The 15,126-nt window shown below is 36.2% G+C and overlaps 1 protein-coding gene across 26 annotated transcripts in view; it reads right to left on the reverse strand.

The window, feature by feature from the left end:
- LPP (LIM domain containing preferred translocation partner in lipoma) overlaps positions 1–15,126 on the reverse strand; it is a 640,361-nt gene that overhangs the window by 348,136 nt on the left and 277,099 nt on the right. For all 26 annotated transcript variants that reach the window (XM_023525869.1, XM_011381721.2, XM_011381711.2 and 23 more), the window contains one exon: positions 13,579–13,691. In XM_023525869.1, the coding sequence (XP_023381637.1) occupies positions 13,579–13,691 (113 nt within the window). The remainder of the gene's footprint in view (positions 1–13,578; positions 13,692–15,126) is intronic.

Consider the following 15,126-nt stretch of genomic DNA (forward strand, 5'->3'; position numbering starts at 1 on the left):
ACAGTTAAGTCCTGCTATGTTATAGAAATCCATCTAAATAGAGATCAGGTAATTTTATTCTCCTTCATAAGGGTCTTTATTGTTCCCTAATGATAACTAATATAGCCTCAGATTGAGAAAATCCCAAAACTGTCATCAAAACTACTAAAGAGAAGTAATTCATTTACTTGAATTGGGGGAATGGCTGTAAAACACTCAGTGAGATTTTTACCATAGAAAGACAGCAGAGAGAAACTCTCAGGCAGAACGAACAATTTAAGGGAAGGGCTGTAAGGATACATCTCTCTCTACCTATGCAGTTTAAGTTCAATTTCCTCCAGGGGGCAATAATCTGATAGCTGGTCAAGGCATCCACTGATCAAGAGGTGTCACCATTCTCTCCCCTTGCCTTCTCTGTCCTGTCTTTCTCAGCCACCAGAGCACATCTTGCTGTACTGGGTTTTGCTGACTCTGCATGGGCTTTTGACATGCATAGTTGAGGTTGAGGAATCTGTGCCTAGTGGGTTTGAGGTTTCATCAAGAGAAAAAGAAGGAACTTATGTGATTTTACTGAGTAATTATTTTCACTACAAAAAATTCCCATATTTATTTTTCCCTTTTTTGAAATGGCACTAAGGAAACACATGCCAGACTGCCATGAACAAAGTTGTATTTTCCAAACAGTAGCAAGGACTAAATATAGAAAAGCTTGCTTTGCTCGCGATGTATATAACTTCCTCTCCCATTTCCTTTCCCCACCCTGAGCCAGTGCACAGAAGTGGTACACGTTGAACCCTCTGCATATTACAACAGCATCAAAAGCATCAAAAGGGGGATAAGCCCATGTACAAATATACTCCATAGATTTTTTATAGAATTCCTATTGCCAAGACAAAGAATCAATTAATAAATCAATCTACAAATATTAACCCAATATCCTTCAATGAGATAAAGACTATAGGTGATAGAGGAATATGAGCTGTGAATCAACCTTCAGACAGTTTGTAAAAGGGGAATGAACAAGAAGATAATAGAATGAGTTCAGGTCTACGAGTTCAAAAACCTCCTGTAGGAGTTGTGGTCCACTCTCCTACTTAATCGTGGGCAGTTCACTTAAGAAATCCAACCCCCACCACTTCTTCATCAAAAAAAAGATGGCCTGGATTAGGACTCTTTAAGATATGAAGCATTAAGATTTGTGATGTTAAATGATTTCCACAGGTATCCCCATGTCACACTATGATTCTGGCTTTATGATATATAGTTTGGAGTCAATGTTAATGTACATGATATAATTATATCAGTCCACAAAAAGACATGTATTAAGTAACAGAAAAATGAAACATCATTAACTGATTGATCCATTCAACTGATTCATGGTAGCCTTTATTCTGAACCAGATACGATAAGATACTCTATACTCTTTTATCTTAATTAATCCTCAGAATAACTTCTTAAGTTATTTCCATTTTGCATGTGAAGATGAGTGATGCAAGTGGTAAGCAATAGAGCAGGGCTTCCTGACACTAAACTCTAGGCTCCTGCCATTACACCACACTACCCATCAACAGTCAGGAGACAAGGAGGGAGAGTTCAGATGAGCCAGTGATACTAGAGGCTATAAGGAAAAAAAGTGGGATCTGAGTTAAGTCTTTTAAAATAGGAAGAATTTCTGATCAGTTGAAAGATGAGGATACTCCAGGAAGCAAAAACAACACAAGGAAAATTAACTGTACGTGGGAAGCTGACAGTGAGAACACCAATCTCACAACAGCAAAGACCGTAAAGAGCACAGCGGGAGATGAGGTATGCTTTAAAGAGTGCCATTGGTCATGGAGTACTCTGAAAATCAACCGAGAGTGGAAATTTAATAGGGGAGGCAATAAAAAGCCATAGAAAGAAAATAACATTTTTTGAGGACCAATTGCTTAGAAATACACAGCTAGAATGAAATTAAAAGAAAAAAAAAACAAAACAGAATCAGAAGCAATAAGTCTATTGTGATATGGAGAATGAATGAGCTAGGACAATGAACGGGAAAATGAAGGGACTAGTGAAAACCTGAGAGTCATTTTTGAACTGAAATATGTTATATCTTGGTGACAGATATATTAAAAAGAAAGACATATCAAGAATGACCACAGAGTTAAGAGTTTGGGAGACCAGAAGATATAGTATTACTTCTAACAGAATGGAAGCCTCGGAGGCATACGATGAGTAGATTTGGGAACATATTGAATGTGAAGAGACAGAAAGTTTTCTCGTGGAAAGATTCTGTAGATAAATGACAGATAAGTTGTGAAAGGAAAACACAGAGCCAAGACTCATAACTAGTTCAAGTCATTAAATAAACAGAGATTGAAGTTGCCTCTATTAGAGTTGTGACTTCTACTTAGAAAAGACAGAAGGTCAAAAAAAGAGAACCCTGAGTGAGCGCCTAAATTTAGAATCAGAAAAAAAAAGAAGAGGTGGAGTCAGGTAAAGAAGAGAGAAAAGAAATAGTCACAGATATCGCACAAGAAACATGGAAGTTCTATTTAGTGAAAACTGAAGGAGGAAGCAGGGAGGCTCAAGTCATCGAGAGTGTTATCTGCCTGATGAAGAAGAACACGACAGAAAAATAACAGTCACTGAGGAATCAGAGGAGGTGGTAAACACGTGGAAGAGCCATTTCAGTAGAGTTGAAATGAGTTAAGTTCATTTCAGGACTGGGGCTTAAATCCCAGTTTACAGAGAGAAACAAGGTGCGGCAGGGAGGAGAAAGGAGAGGGGAGGGGAGACGTATGAAGCTGTAACTCTATGAAAACACTCTGTAGTTCCCATGGCCTAAAACTGGTTTCTATCTGCATTGGGTCAGAAGAGAATTACTAAAGTGACACTGTACAACTTTCAATGCGCTAAAAGAAAATTAAAACAATCCTCTAGGCACATTTCAACTTACAAAACGGTTTCATGAAAAATGATAATAAAAATGATGAAGTCTCCTGAATGTGCACAGTGGTTTGCAATATTTTTTTCTTCAATTGTTTGATCATCTCTTCATAGAATACCTACATCTGAGCCATCCTGGAACTCTATGAAGTTCTGAGACAGGTCTTCCCAAGTCAAGACCCTGACTCTGAAATGCGCCCACTTTAGTAAGCTATGGCTTGAATCAATACATCTCCGTTTAGGAGACCATTTATCATTCTCCTTTCAAAACTCACCATACCAGCAAAGACCATGTAATTATGCATTGTTCTACATATGGGGGAGATATAATTTCTAATAGAATTAAAGCTCAAGGATGTTGAAATAATATTACAATAAATTATTTTTAAGGCAAATCTTTTACTTATTGATTTATAAAGTGCTATCATCAAACGGGGTTATTTTCATCTGATTGTTAAGAAAACCCAGAAGATAAGAGATATAGGATTATCATACTAGCTCTATGACTGAAGAAACTAAAATTTGACATTTAGGGTTGATCTATCTCAAATCACACACCATCTTGATGTGTCATCTACAGTTTAAAACAATACATGGTTGTAGGACAGACATACTCTCCTTTAAGCAATAAAGAGAATGAGACAAACGATGAGGAAAGTAGAGAGTTTTTAAACTGCTATGTCTCTCTCTCTCTCTCTCTCTCTCTCTCTCTCTCTCTCTCTCTCTCTCTCTCTCTCTTTCTCTCTCTTTTTGGTGGGGTGGATGCTCTCATAAACCAAATTCTTTACTTCTAAAATAACAGTAAAATTACATTTCTTACAGTGTGAATCCTTTCTTGTGTCACTCCCATCCCTCCTTTAAAAAAAAAACAAAACAAAAAAAACTGTCACAGAAGCATTTTTTTCCACCAGTTACCACTAATTTTACTTTTTTATTTACAATAATAAAAATTGACATCTTTAGTAAAGTTTATTGGTAAAAATAAATATAAAAACAAAAATTATGGAAAGACCTCCATTTTAAAGATCTTCTATTTTAAAGGTTTATAAATAGCTTTCCTATATTTTAAAGCCAAAGTATATCTTCTGATCTATAAAGATAAAGACAATTTTTAAAAAAAGGCTGAAGACAATATTGCAACAGAGGATTCTACAACAAAACTCATCAAGTGTCCAAATAACAAAAGCACTTGGAGAGGAAAAAGACAATTGGTGTTTTGTGTCCTTCCCTGAAAAAGTATATAAAAGAAAAATAATAAAACAGTGATGGCGAAAGAGAACAAAATGAACTAGCATAGCTCAGAAAACTGTAGGATTTTATCCCTGCCGAAGATGCTTAATACCATGGAAACCTAGACTATAACTTAACCTCTCTGAGCCTCAGTCCCTTCACTACGACAAGATAGAGAATTATCTCCACCCTTCCCTTTTCATAAGTTATTTAAAGGCTCAAGTGAAATAAGTATATAAAAGTCTTTTTATTAAAAATAACTCAAAGTCAATTTTGGAATTTATAACGTAGGAGCCTTGGAAAGGTCAAACTCACAAAAGCTAATGATACAATAATGATAATGATAGCCTAACACCACAAGGATTGGTATACGTATCACACGCAACAGTATATCTATTAGGTGTGCAAAAATACTTGACTTTTGAATACATCAAGCAAAATCAGCTATACACAGAAAACCTCTCTAAACCAATAGTTTCAAAAATAAAATATGAGTTAACTCCCTAGGATTTTGGTCTTGGCATCCGCTACTCTCCCTCTTTTACCCTCTCTTTCAGATCAAGTTGTTTTTTGCCCATGTTGAGTGGATTACATAAATTACAAAGGAACTAAAGGATTTGTGAGCCCAACAGGGCTTCCTTACCAAATCCATGGATAAGAACTACATGGCACAATCTGTGAGGGGATTGGCAGAGAATATGCTGCAGGCTAGGATAGAAGATGAACTTCTTTCTACTAAAGAATTACAAGGAAATCTATATCGATGGCCCCTGGCCACTTGCCATGAACACATATTGATGACTTTGGCTGCTTTTGGAGAATTTTAAAAGATCTGCCTTCTCTCATTTGTAAGGAAATTGATACCAAGCCAAGAGGCTTAAAAGTATTCAAAATGCACTGTTTTTGTTTTTGCCCATTTTAAAATAAGTCACTGCTCCCATGACATTTGTTTTGAGATCTCAACAAGTTGCCTTGACTCTCTGAGCCTTTTTTGATTAAATTATATTTGTGCTGTTCTTATTTGTGAAAATCAAATATAATTTATTTTGCAATTTATAAATCAATATGAAATTATAAAGAGGTGATATTTTATTGCCAAGGCATTGAATTTTAGAGCTGTAAGAGATCTAAAAGATGATTTAATTCAATCATTCATTTTGCAAAGAGAGTTTGTAGGAGTATTTCTTTATTAAAAAGATTTAAAGTGTCCAAGTATGTAAATGAAGGCATTAGATCACTGGTGAACTTTTGGAAGACATGGTACAAAGCAAAAGATAGCAATAACTGTGCCAGAACTCAGTACAGAGACAAACTCAGTACAGAGACAAGTCCATAATAGGACAAGAGTAATAGGATCAACTGTAAATATTTACTAAGCCTTAGAATATGTCATGTACACACACTATTCTCCATGTGCATTACCTCCTTGAAACCTCAAAGAGGTAGGTACAATAATTATACCCATTTTACAGATGAGTAAACTGAGATACCGAAAGATTAATAACATGGCCATAGTCCTGCAGCTAGTGAGTGGGGAGTCGGGGACGCAGGTTTAAACCCAGGCAGTCTGGAACCAATTCTTACAGTATTAGCTATCATACTCTGCTGACCCTGAAGCTTTACTTGGCTTAGATAATGCAAGCAGAGAGAGCATTTCTGTGGTAGCACCCTCAAGGGCAGCAGGATGAGCTTGAGATTAATAGCAGAAGGTAGCAATACCTGAGCTGACTTCAAGCTGCTATAACAAAAAGGGTGAGAAGGTGGGGGCGCATCTTTGGAAAAGATGTTTGGGGTACATAAAGAAAGCCAGTCAAAACATCAGTGAAATCACTTAATGAATTTATCCTTTCTAATAAAAGTTACTTCTCCCTATTTCCTGACACTCCTCGAGACATAGTAATTAAGAAGCATGGATAGGGAAATAGTGAGGGAGGAAATTAAAAAGGCTTAAAATATTCTACCAGAACTCGCTCTACAGAAGGACTGGTTATAGCCGGATGTTGCCGTCACTTGGCATATATGTATGGAATGAAAAATAGAGGCTTTGCAACCTGTCTATGGATCCTCACGATTAATAAATAGCTTGAGGGCTGGGTAAAGCTTGCCAGTCTGCTCTTGGCATGAGTATTAAGGGAAACCCTTTCGCTGGCCTGCCTCCCCTAATTGTACACAGACAGTAAAGACTGTGTACAGATAGAGTATGGCTGTCCTGATATTTAAAGGTTGTAAACCTCTGACCTAAGTAAATTGTGGCACGCAAGCTAGCCAGAAGAGTATATGCAGAGCCGCCAACCACATTTTCTCCCCAAATTCAGGTGGATATAGATTTATAAGTCAGGAGAAGACTATTACCAAAAAAAAGCAATTAAAGAAAAGAAGCAAGCAATAGGATTTCTCCTATGGTAGAACTACTAAAAAAGAATATTAATATGAAAGATAGAGAAGATATCCAAAACCATAACATAGGAGTTTCATAAGGAAGTAAAGGCAAATAGAAGATTAGAATGCTTATTTCAAAAAACACAACAAAATCCCTTTTAGCTAAATAAAAACCTGACTCTTCAGATCAAACAGATTCACAGAATGCTGAGTAAAAATACTGGGGTAAGGGTAAGGGGACCTGCATCCAGACACATTGTAGTAAAGTTGCTGAATCACACAAATAAAGCTTACATGTCAAACAAGAAAAATCACTAAATTAAAAAAAAAAGAATCAGACTGGCATCTGATTTCTCATGTGCAACACTAAATACTAAACAATACTAAATGATAGCATAGAAATCTTTGTAGAAATATTGAGGTAAAAGAAATTTAATTCTACAGTTCTACTTATGGCCAGACTTTCACTTAAATATGAAGGGAAAAATAAGTCATTTTCAGATATATAAGAACTCCAGAAATATATCACCTACATGATTAAAAACAACAACAACAACAACAACAACAACAACAACAACAACAAAAACATTATTCGATGAAGTACTATGGCAAGAAAAAGAAAAAAAAGTAAAGACTCAGATGATGAATTCAAGAAAAAGAAATAGTAAACAAGAAACAGTGCAATAAACAAGTAAAAGGCATAGTTTATTAATAATGTAGTTCAATTTAATGTGAGAAATTATTCTTAAAAAAAAAGTGCTATAAAGTTTAAAATATTATAACACGTTCTCAAAATTCTTTTAAATACCACTTTGGAAGCAGGGAGAAAAATGTTCAAGCTTCATATGGTACACATATTGAGAGTGGGGTATATATGAATATCATAATTTTTCCTTGATAGAGAGAAGATGTTTTAAAATATTTAACCTATGTTATTTGAGTTATTTACATTACTATAAAAATACACTAATTTTTAGACGTATAAAAAACATATTTCAGCCTTGAAGAGATCACTAAGATTCTTGACAGGAGAAACAAAAGGGGATAAAAAGTTCCACTGACTCAGAAAGAACCAACTGCAGTTTCACTTAACTCTGGGCAAAGGAAATTTTCTAAAATACACAAATATCATAAACTACTCCCTATAAAAGAACTCCAGAGCTAAGGCAAAGCTAACCTTATTAGTAATCCCTACATAGAACAGAATAACTTTTTTTTCACTGCAGAGAGTATGCACGTGTCCTAGATTATTTCAAGGTAGCCGTTATCAATGATAATTGAGTTGATAAGGGTGAGTGGGTTTGTATGTGCACATACTCTACTATCAATCTCAGAGAAAAAGTTTATCTCTTTAAATTATTTATTTATTTATTTATTTTAATGAGGAAGAGAAACTATGGCATTCCATGAAAAAGGTGCAAGTGGCTAAATGAAACATTGTAATAGTCCCTGTGGGCTCTTGGTCTCCACTTTCAAAGAAGTTTTTATAAGTCTAGACACCAAAAATACCTCTCTCTTCTCAACTGAATACCCAATCAGACGATGATTCAGAGTGAAAGACAAACAGGAAAACTTTGACATTCGCCGCTAGAAAGTCACATTGACCAGAACCAGCGACATGCCTAAGAACCCACTAGCTCTGCTAAACAAACACTGACCTACATATGTGGACCATAAAAGGAGGAGATAATCGCAAAGCAAGCTGCTGCTGCTACTGCTGTTGCCAGAGTCACAAACAACCCTGCAAGGTAACTATGGCTTGCTAACCCAAGGCCTAAAGGAATGAGGCAGAGGGCCAGGAAGAAAGAAGCATCTCAATCACTGTTCTGGTATGTTTTCACGGACCAAGATATTCTTGTATTCTCACTGCACAGAAGGGACGAGCACTTTAGAGTGGAATCAAGCTTTTACTGACCATTTTGGTTTTGCTCTGGCAATATTACACACTACACCTGCTCTTAGCCTTTATTACCTGGATCTGCTCCTGTTTTATCTCACCTCCTCCTTCCTCACCCCACGACCAGGAGCAGAATGGATGACCTCTGTAATAGAGTATGTCCATACCGAGTAAAGTAAGTCCTGCCACTGATTTCTATGAGTTCATGGACGAACGTGGCCATGGCTGTGGGCCTGAGTTCTCCGTGTCTAAAAGTAAACTCTATCATTAAACATGTGTAACCAGGATAGTAATAGACTAAAGGTCACAAGACACATATTCCAGTGCCAGTTCTACTTAAACTTCAGTAGATTTTTAAGTTATCATCGATAAGTAAAATACATAAAATGGGTAAGTGGATAAATGACTATAATATACCATTGATCTTACTACACATATATGAGCTTTGAAATTATTTTCACAAGAACAGAAATGAGTTGGTACAACTTTTTGAAGACTGACTGTAAGTAGGACCACAAATGATTTCAGAAGTTTCTCTTCTTTCTTTTCTTGTCAACTAACTCTGGGCATTTCCCTAAATTCAATGTTCAGCTCACATTACTCTGCTCTCACTCTCTCCTCAGAAGAGTCACCTCTTTCAGTAGCTTTACTGATCAACTTCTTGGGGCAGACATCATCTATGTCTCTCCTGGTGTGACAGTTCCCTTGAATGCGTGTCATTTTCTAAGACAGTAGAAAGAAAATCAGTGTGAGACGATTATAAAGGAACACATTTCAGTTCAATAAGAGAAAAAAATTTAAAATTTGGAGTGAACAGAGATGGACAAAACAGTCTGTGTTCTGAGGTGGAGGAACTGGAGTTATAGAAGCAAATGTGGCCATCCTGCCTGAATGAATAGATGAGGAGACACAACTGAAAGTGTAAAACCACTGGATAGCACGTATGTAGAAAGCAAGCCACAGGACTGAGTCACAATGAGAGAGGCAGAGTTAAAAGTTGTCAACTGGAGGTCATAAAAAAAAGTCAAGCAAAGATGTTGTAAAAAGAGGAAGTTAAATATCGGGCACCTGAATTCAAAATCATCAGGTATCAGTCACTGAGGAGTTCAAGGAAGTCTAGCAGACAATCAGAGCTGTCTGCATGGGGTTTCCCACAAGTGCAACATATTTTGCCCTATGGTGCATTAAAGGGCATTTGATATCCAGCAACAGATCTGGGGATGTCATCTTTATATTTAAAATAGTAACGGACACCTACAATAAATTATCAATAATTTCAGGATAAAGAGCAAATTCTGCAGCCAGAAATGCAGGTTTATCACACTTACTTTGTGCTTCTCTTCCTCTGTATTCTTATTCTTTTTACTTCATTGCTAAAAAATCCATTCCCCCATCTGAAAATGAAGGTTCCACCCAGCCACCAAAGTTCAGTTCAATTGAAATAATTTCCAAGAACCTTTCCTACATATCTCTAGCCATAGTTAACTAATATCCCTGACCCTCTAACACAACACAGGACTGAGACTGTGCTTCTGATCAAAGCACAATGATCAAGGCATAATTTACCATGAAACGTCTTAATTTAAAAGCTATGTATACATGCAGCTCCCAAGAGCTTGTAGATGATCCGTCTTGTTATCCTTCAGTATTGCCTTACCTTTAATTGTCATGTTATCCTTCAGTATTGCCTTACCTTTAATTGTCATTCACATTTTATTAAATTGAAAAAAAAAAATTAGTAGATTCAAACAACAGAAAGGAACTGAAGTTATGATCTCTAACACCCTTGAAAACCTGAATTTCAATGACACATTCTCCCCACTTTTAAACTACTCTAAACAATGCCGTATACCTGTCCATAGTGGCTGAAATAGGAAGAAGATGAGAACATCAGCTGAGAACAAAGCTAACAGTCCCAAGATTGAGACTCAGAGCACTAAACCCACAATGCCAAATTCAAAGGCTATAATATCAAGCATGCAGGCATGAGTTAGAGAAGGTATTGAATTTATAATGAATGAGTTAAGAGCAAATGAATGAAATGACTGCTAAATGGTCACTCCAAACCTCACAGGTACTGAGGTCAAACTGATCTTGATGGAAAAGAAAATATCTCAAATTGTTTTCCAAGAGTCATCTTTTTGCATAAAAATGAGAATTCTCAAAACAAGAATTCTTGACACTGATTTCTTTTTTTTTTTTTGCCTTTTGCAAAGAAAAAAAAAAGTTTACAGTATATATCAAATGTTCAGTGAGTCAAGCAAAACTTCAGCAGTAATCCCTCATCTGAACCTCAGAGCCTTACAGGCCGATACAGGACTAAAGTAAAACCATGTGCACAGGCCATCTGGTACAGTGAGAAGAAGGACACATCCAAGAGTCAAGTAACATTTCTCACATCCAGGAGAGCTCAGTCAGAAACTGTACGATCTACACTTTCTTGGGCCTCAGTTTCCCCATTTGTAAAGAGAGGAAATTAATTCATTTTAGCAAGGACTTGAAAGGGTCGTAATGAGATGCCTGGCGCCGGGGTTGGTCTAAATGATCTCTAAGGGCCCTTCCAGCTCTGAAAATCTTATAATTCTTATAGTCACACTTAGTAGACGTTCTTTTGGCTCTGACCTGAAAACTTGACTGGAAACATAAACAGACTTCTACATAAAAACACATTTACCAGTTATAATTTGGACTTGGCAACAGCAGGTTTCACCATGGCTGAGAGGAAAAAGTGCAAAATTTTCTCCGGTGATTATATTACTTTGGACTATATTATAGCTCATATCTAAAGGTGGTGCCAATGTGACCAGTGCGAGCTAGGTCACTATCACATCATTTGTCACCACTGCACATGGCAAGAGCATGCCTGTTTTCTTTTGAACTCGCCAACCGTCTTCCATATATATTCAAGAATCACATGCCTCTCCCTACCAGATTATCCTTTTCCATTTGGCAAACTATATTTTATTTTTTATCCTTCTTCCTTCTGTTTTGCAGAGAACATAAGCCAACATGGCAACAGGCTTTTTGTTTATTTCCTTCCTTTTCAAAAACAAAGTCGTGGTTTCAGAATAGTTATCAAGACAAGGTCCATACAGAAAAAGATCGTCTGTAATTTTAGAAAACCTCGTGTTTGAATTTTTCTTAATGATATCCTTTGACCAAGCCTTATCATTATTCTTGTTGTTCTTATTTTTATATAGTAATACATATAACATCAAAATAGCTGTATAGACATCATATTTTAGCAATTTCAAATCCATCTATATTTCATTTAATTATTAGAGATAGATACAGTTACCTTATTTTTAATTATGAGGAAACTGGGACTTAGTGTGACTGGCTCAAAAATCACATAACTAGAATAAGCTGCTCAAGTAATTTTCAAACATAAGTCTTCTGTAACAGTCAAACACACTTTTTAAAAATAAAGATTTTAAAAGCAACAAAATAGTTTCCATAATGATCCAACAAGGAAAAGAGACTAAGTGAAGTCTTTAATTGAGTAAATTCAACAATATGCAAAGAATCATCCTCAACAAAATAAGAATAAAAGTAAATAAAAGAAAAACTTTACTTTTTTTTCATTTTAATAAAGAAAATTATTAAAAATAAGGGAAATCGATCATCTTATTTTTCTTTTCCAAGGGATCTCTCTGTTGCATAAAATAAATATAAACTTTGTAAAACTCTTGTTCATTACTGGCATCTGATCTGTTTTTACTAGCGTACAGCAAGATAAAATGTAGGGAGTTTGTGACATATGTATCTGAGACAGAAAATTTTAATAGCTTTAAAAGATCTAGCCTCAAATGAAATTAGAGCTTACTAGTTATAACTACATAAAAATACATTCCCCCCAAAATCCACATGGCTCATTTCCCCTTTCCTCCTCCAAGTCTTTGGTCAGGCGTCACCTTCCCAGCGAGGCCTTCCTGACCATGCCCATCCTCAGTAGGCTGTATCTCTTACCCTCTCCTCGACCTGTAGCACTGATCCCATTCTAATGTACTTTGTAATGTATATATTTTGTTTACATAGACAGAAGTGTTATGAAGGCAGAACACTGTAGAATTCCTAGTGCTATCAAGGTGCGTACACAGGAGCACAGAATATTTGTTGAATGAATGAATCATTTCTTCTTGAATCTCCCCCAACCCAAAACTTAGGAGAAAGATCAGAAAAGAAACTTAAACTATTTAAGTGGTTATTTCATTTGGCTTTTCCTTTTTAAAACATTAAGAGGATTTTTAAACATTTAAAAGTAGACCAAATAATAGAATAAACCTCCAAGCACCCAACAATCAACTAATTTTTTCACCTATATTCTCACACAGTAACTCCCTACTCTTATTATTTTGAAGCAAATAGCAGACTCCATTTCACTTCATCCACAAATATTTTCAATGTTTCTCTAAAACTCTAAGGACTGTTTTTTTTTTCTTCCACCTATCTAGAGTAACATCATCACCCTTAAAAAAATAACAATAATTCTTTGACTTTATTAATATTTCCTTCCTGACGTGAATGACATTTAGCTACCTAAATGGTGGCAGATGGTCACCAGCGCCCCTACATGATCACAGGCTGAGAACTCCTCCTAATGCGGCTTCTCACTCCAGCCCTGAGTTATTTTGCAATCCACACTCTCTGGAGCACAGAGTTGTATATAATCAATACATGCTACAATGTGCATCCTCAATCTCACTCAAAGAGAAAACCCTAAGGATGTTTGCTGCTGCTTTTGCTAGAAAGATGTTGCTGACCAATTAGGACAGAGTGATCAACCAGAGCCTTAAAATACCAGCCTTACTTAAGGCAGAATGCAACGTTTGTGGATAGGGAAAAAAGGCAAAGAAAAAGCATGGTTGTGTATCCCCAGGATAACAAGAAAATGTGAACTTCTCAAGTGGCTTTCCTAAAAAATGGCTTTCAGTTTCGAAATAACATTAGTAGGTAAAAGGATTTCCAAGGCTTCGGCATGCAAGCTGCCAGAACTCTGAGAAGCTTGAGTCGGGCATTCTGCATTAAAGGGCCTTAGCTCTTTGTGAGTTGCAAAGCTCTCTGTAGGCTCTGGATAAATGTTTATCCGCCACAGAAACAATCACTGAATTCATGAGCTTCCTAGCATAGCTTATAAACATGACTTCAACCACAGATCTTACCTGTGCCCTGAAAGCACCTTCATCAAGGGGTGGTGGAGGAGGGAAGTTCCCAGAGCCAGATGGAAGAGCGCCGGCATCATCTAGAGGTGGGGGTGGGGGTGGAAGAAAATCACCTAAGGAAAGAAAACACACACATGAAGTTAATATGGATGCAATTTTATAATACTCTTAAAAACAAATATTTGCTGGCATTTTACTGCTTTGTAATTGGCATTGACACATAATTTCTTGCTTTGTATGACAATTATTCCCTATCTTAGTTCTTTTCACTTTAATTAGTAGTCTTAACTTTCAGAAGAATGAGGATCAGATTCGATATTTAGAAGTGACATAAAAGCTAGTCTACAGAGGTCGTGTACATTTGGCCAGGATGGGGAAGTTGCTTGAGTTGGTGAATTACTGAAGTGTCTAAGACTTGGTCCTTAACCTCAATAAATTTTCAGTCACCTAAAAGAGGAAAAAAATGTATACATTAGTAAGAATAATACACGATGCAATTTATTAACATGTGCGAACAAACTCTTTTGGAAGTTAAAATGAAGCAAAGCTTATGTCTGGGTAGAGAAACAAGGAAGGCTTTACTGAGCATTTAAATTGCCTCTGAATATTATGATGTGCAAAGCAAGTCCACTCTAGGCAGAAAGACAGTGGAGTAAAGACATAGAGGTCAAAAAATTCAGGGCCTGGAGAATAAAGAGCAAGTTACAATATAACATAAATATAGGAATGTAAAATAATACAAGTAGGTTATAAAAATTAGAGCGATGACAAAATAAGCTTTTAAGTGTATTGCACATCTAGCAAAGGGTTTGAATTTTACCATGCATGCAGTGGGGATCCATCAAAGATTTCTGAGAAGGTAACATTTGGTTGCAATATGATTTACTAAAGACTAATCTAAAAGTACATGTAGAATAGATTAGAGGAAACCGAAATTAAGATACATCCGATTTGGAAATCTGTATGCAATACAAGCAGGAAGTAATGATACCCCAACTAAGATACCCCAACATCACTGACCAACATGAACAGCAAACTGAAGTTAGACATGTTGGAAGAATATGCTTAATCTCTTAAGATGTGAGGTGTAGACTTATATCTTTGGGTTCTTGGTATAGAATCTTTTAAAATACTCTGCATTTCTATTATGAAATTCTATTAGAAAAAAAAAAACTTCCATTTAAAAACAAAATTCTTTTTCTTTTAAACATATTTTAGATGTGTTGGGAAAACGTTCTTTATTTATGGATAAGTAGCTTTTACTCGCCATTTCAGCAGTTCCATTCTTAGAGCATACGTAGTAAGGTAGCAGTCTCTATCACTCAATGAGTTGCTTTTGGATAGTACCAAAGCAACACGACTTAAGGCTTCAGAAAAAAAAAAGTCTAAACTGCACTGTGGAAGGATGATGAGTTGGACTCGTTGGTCTGATATCCTTTGAGATGATTCACTTAGGCTCCATTTGCCTAATAAATAACAGTCTTAGAGTTGGAAGAGTAGCTAACAGCTGTCAAGTCTACCTCCCAGCCATATTCAGACTACCAAGCA

The sequence above is a fragment of the Pteropus vampyrus genome, unplaced genomic scaffold (assembly GCF_000151845.1).
Source record: "Pteropus vampyrus isolate Shadow unplaced genomic scaffold, Pvam_2.0 Scaffold14, whole genome shotgun sequence".
Lineage (NCBI taxonomy): Eukaryota > Metazoa > Chordata > Mammalia > Chiroptera > Pteropodidae > Pteropus > Pteropus vampyrus.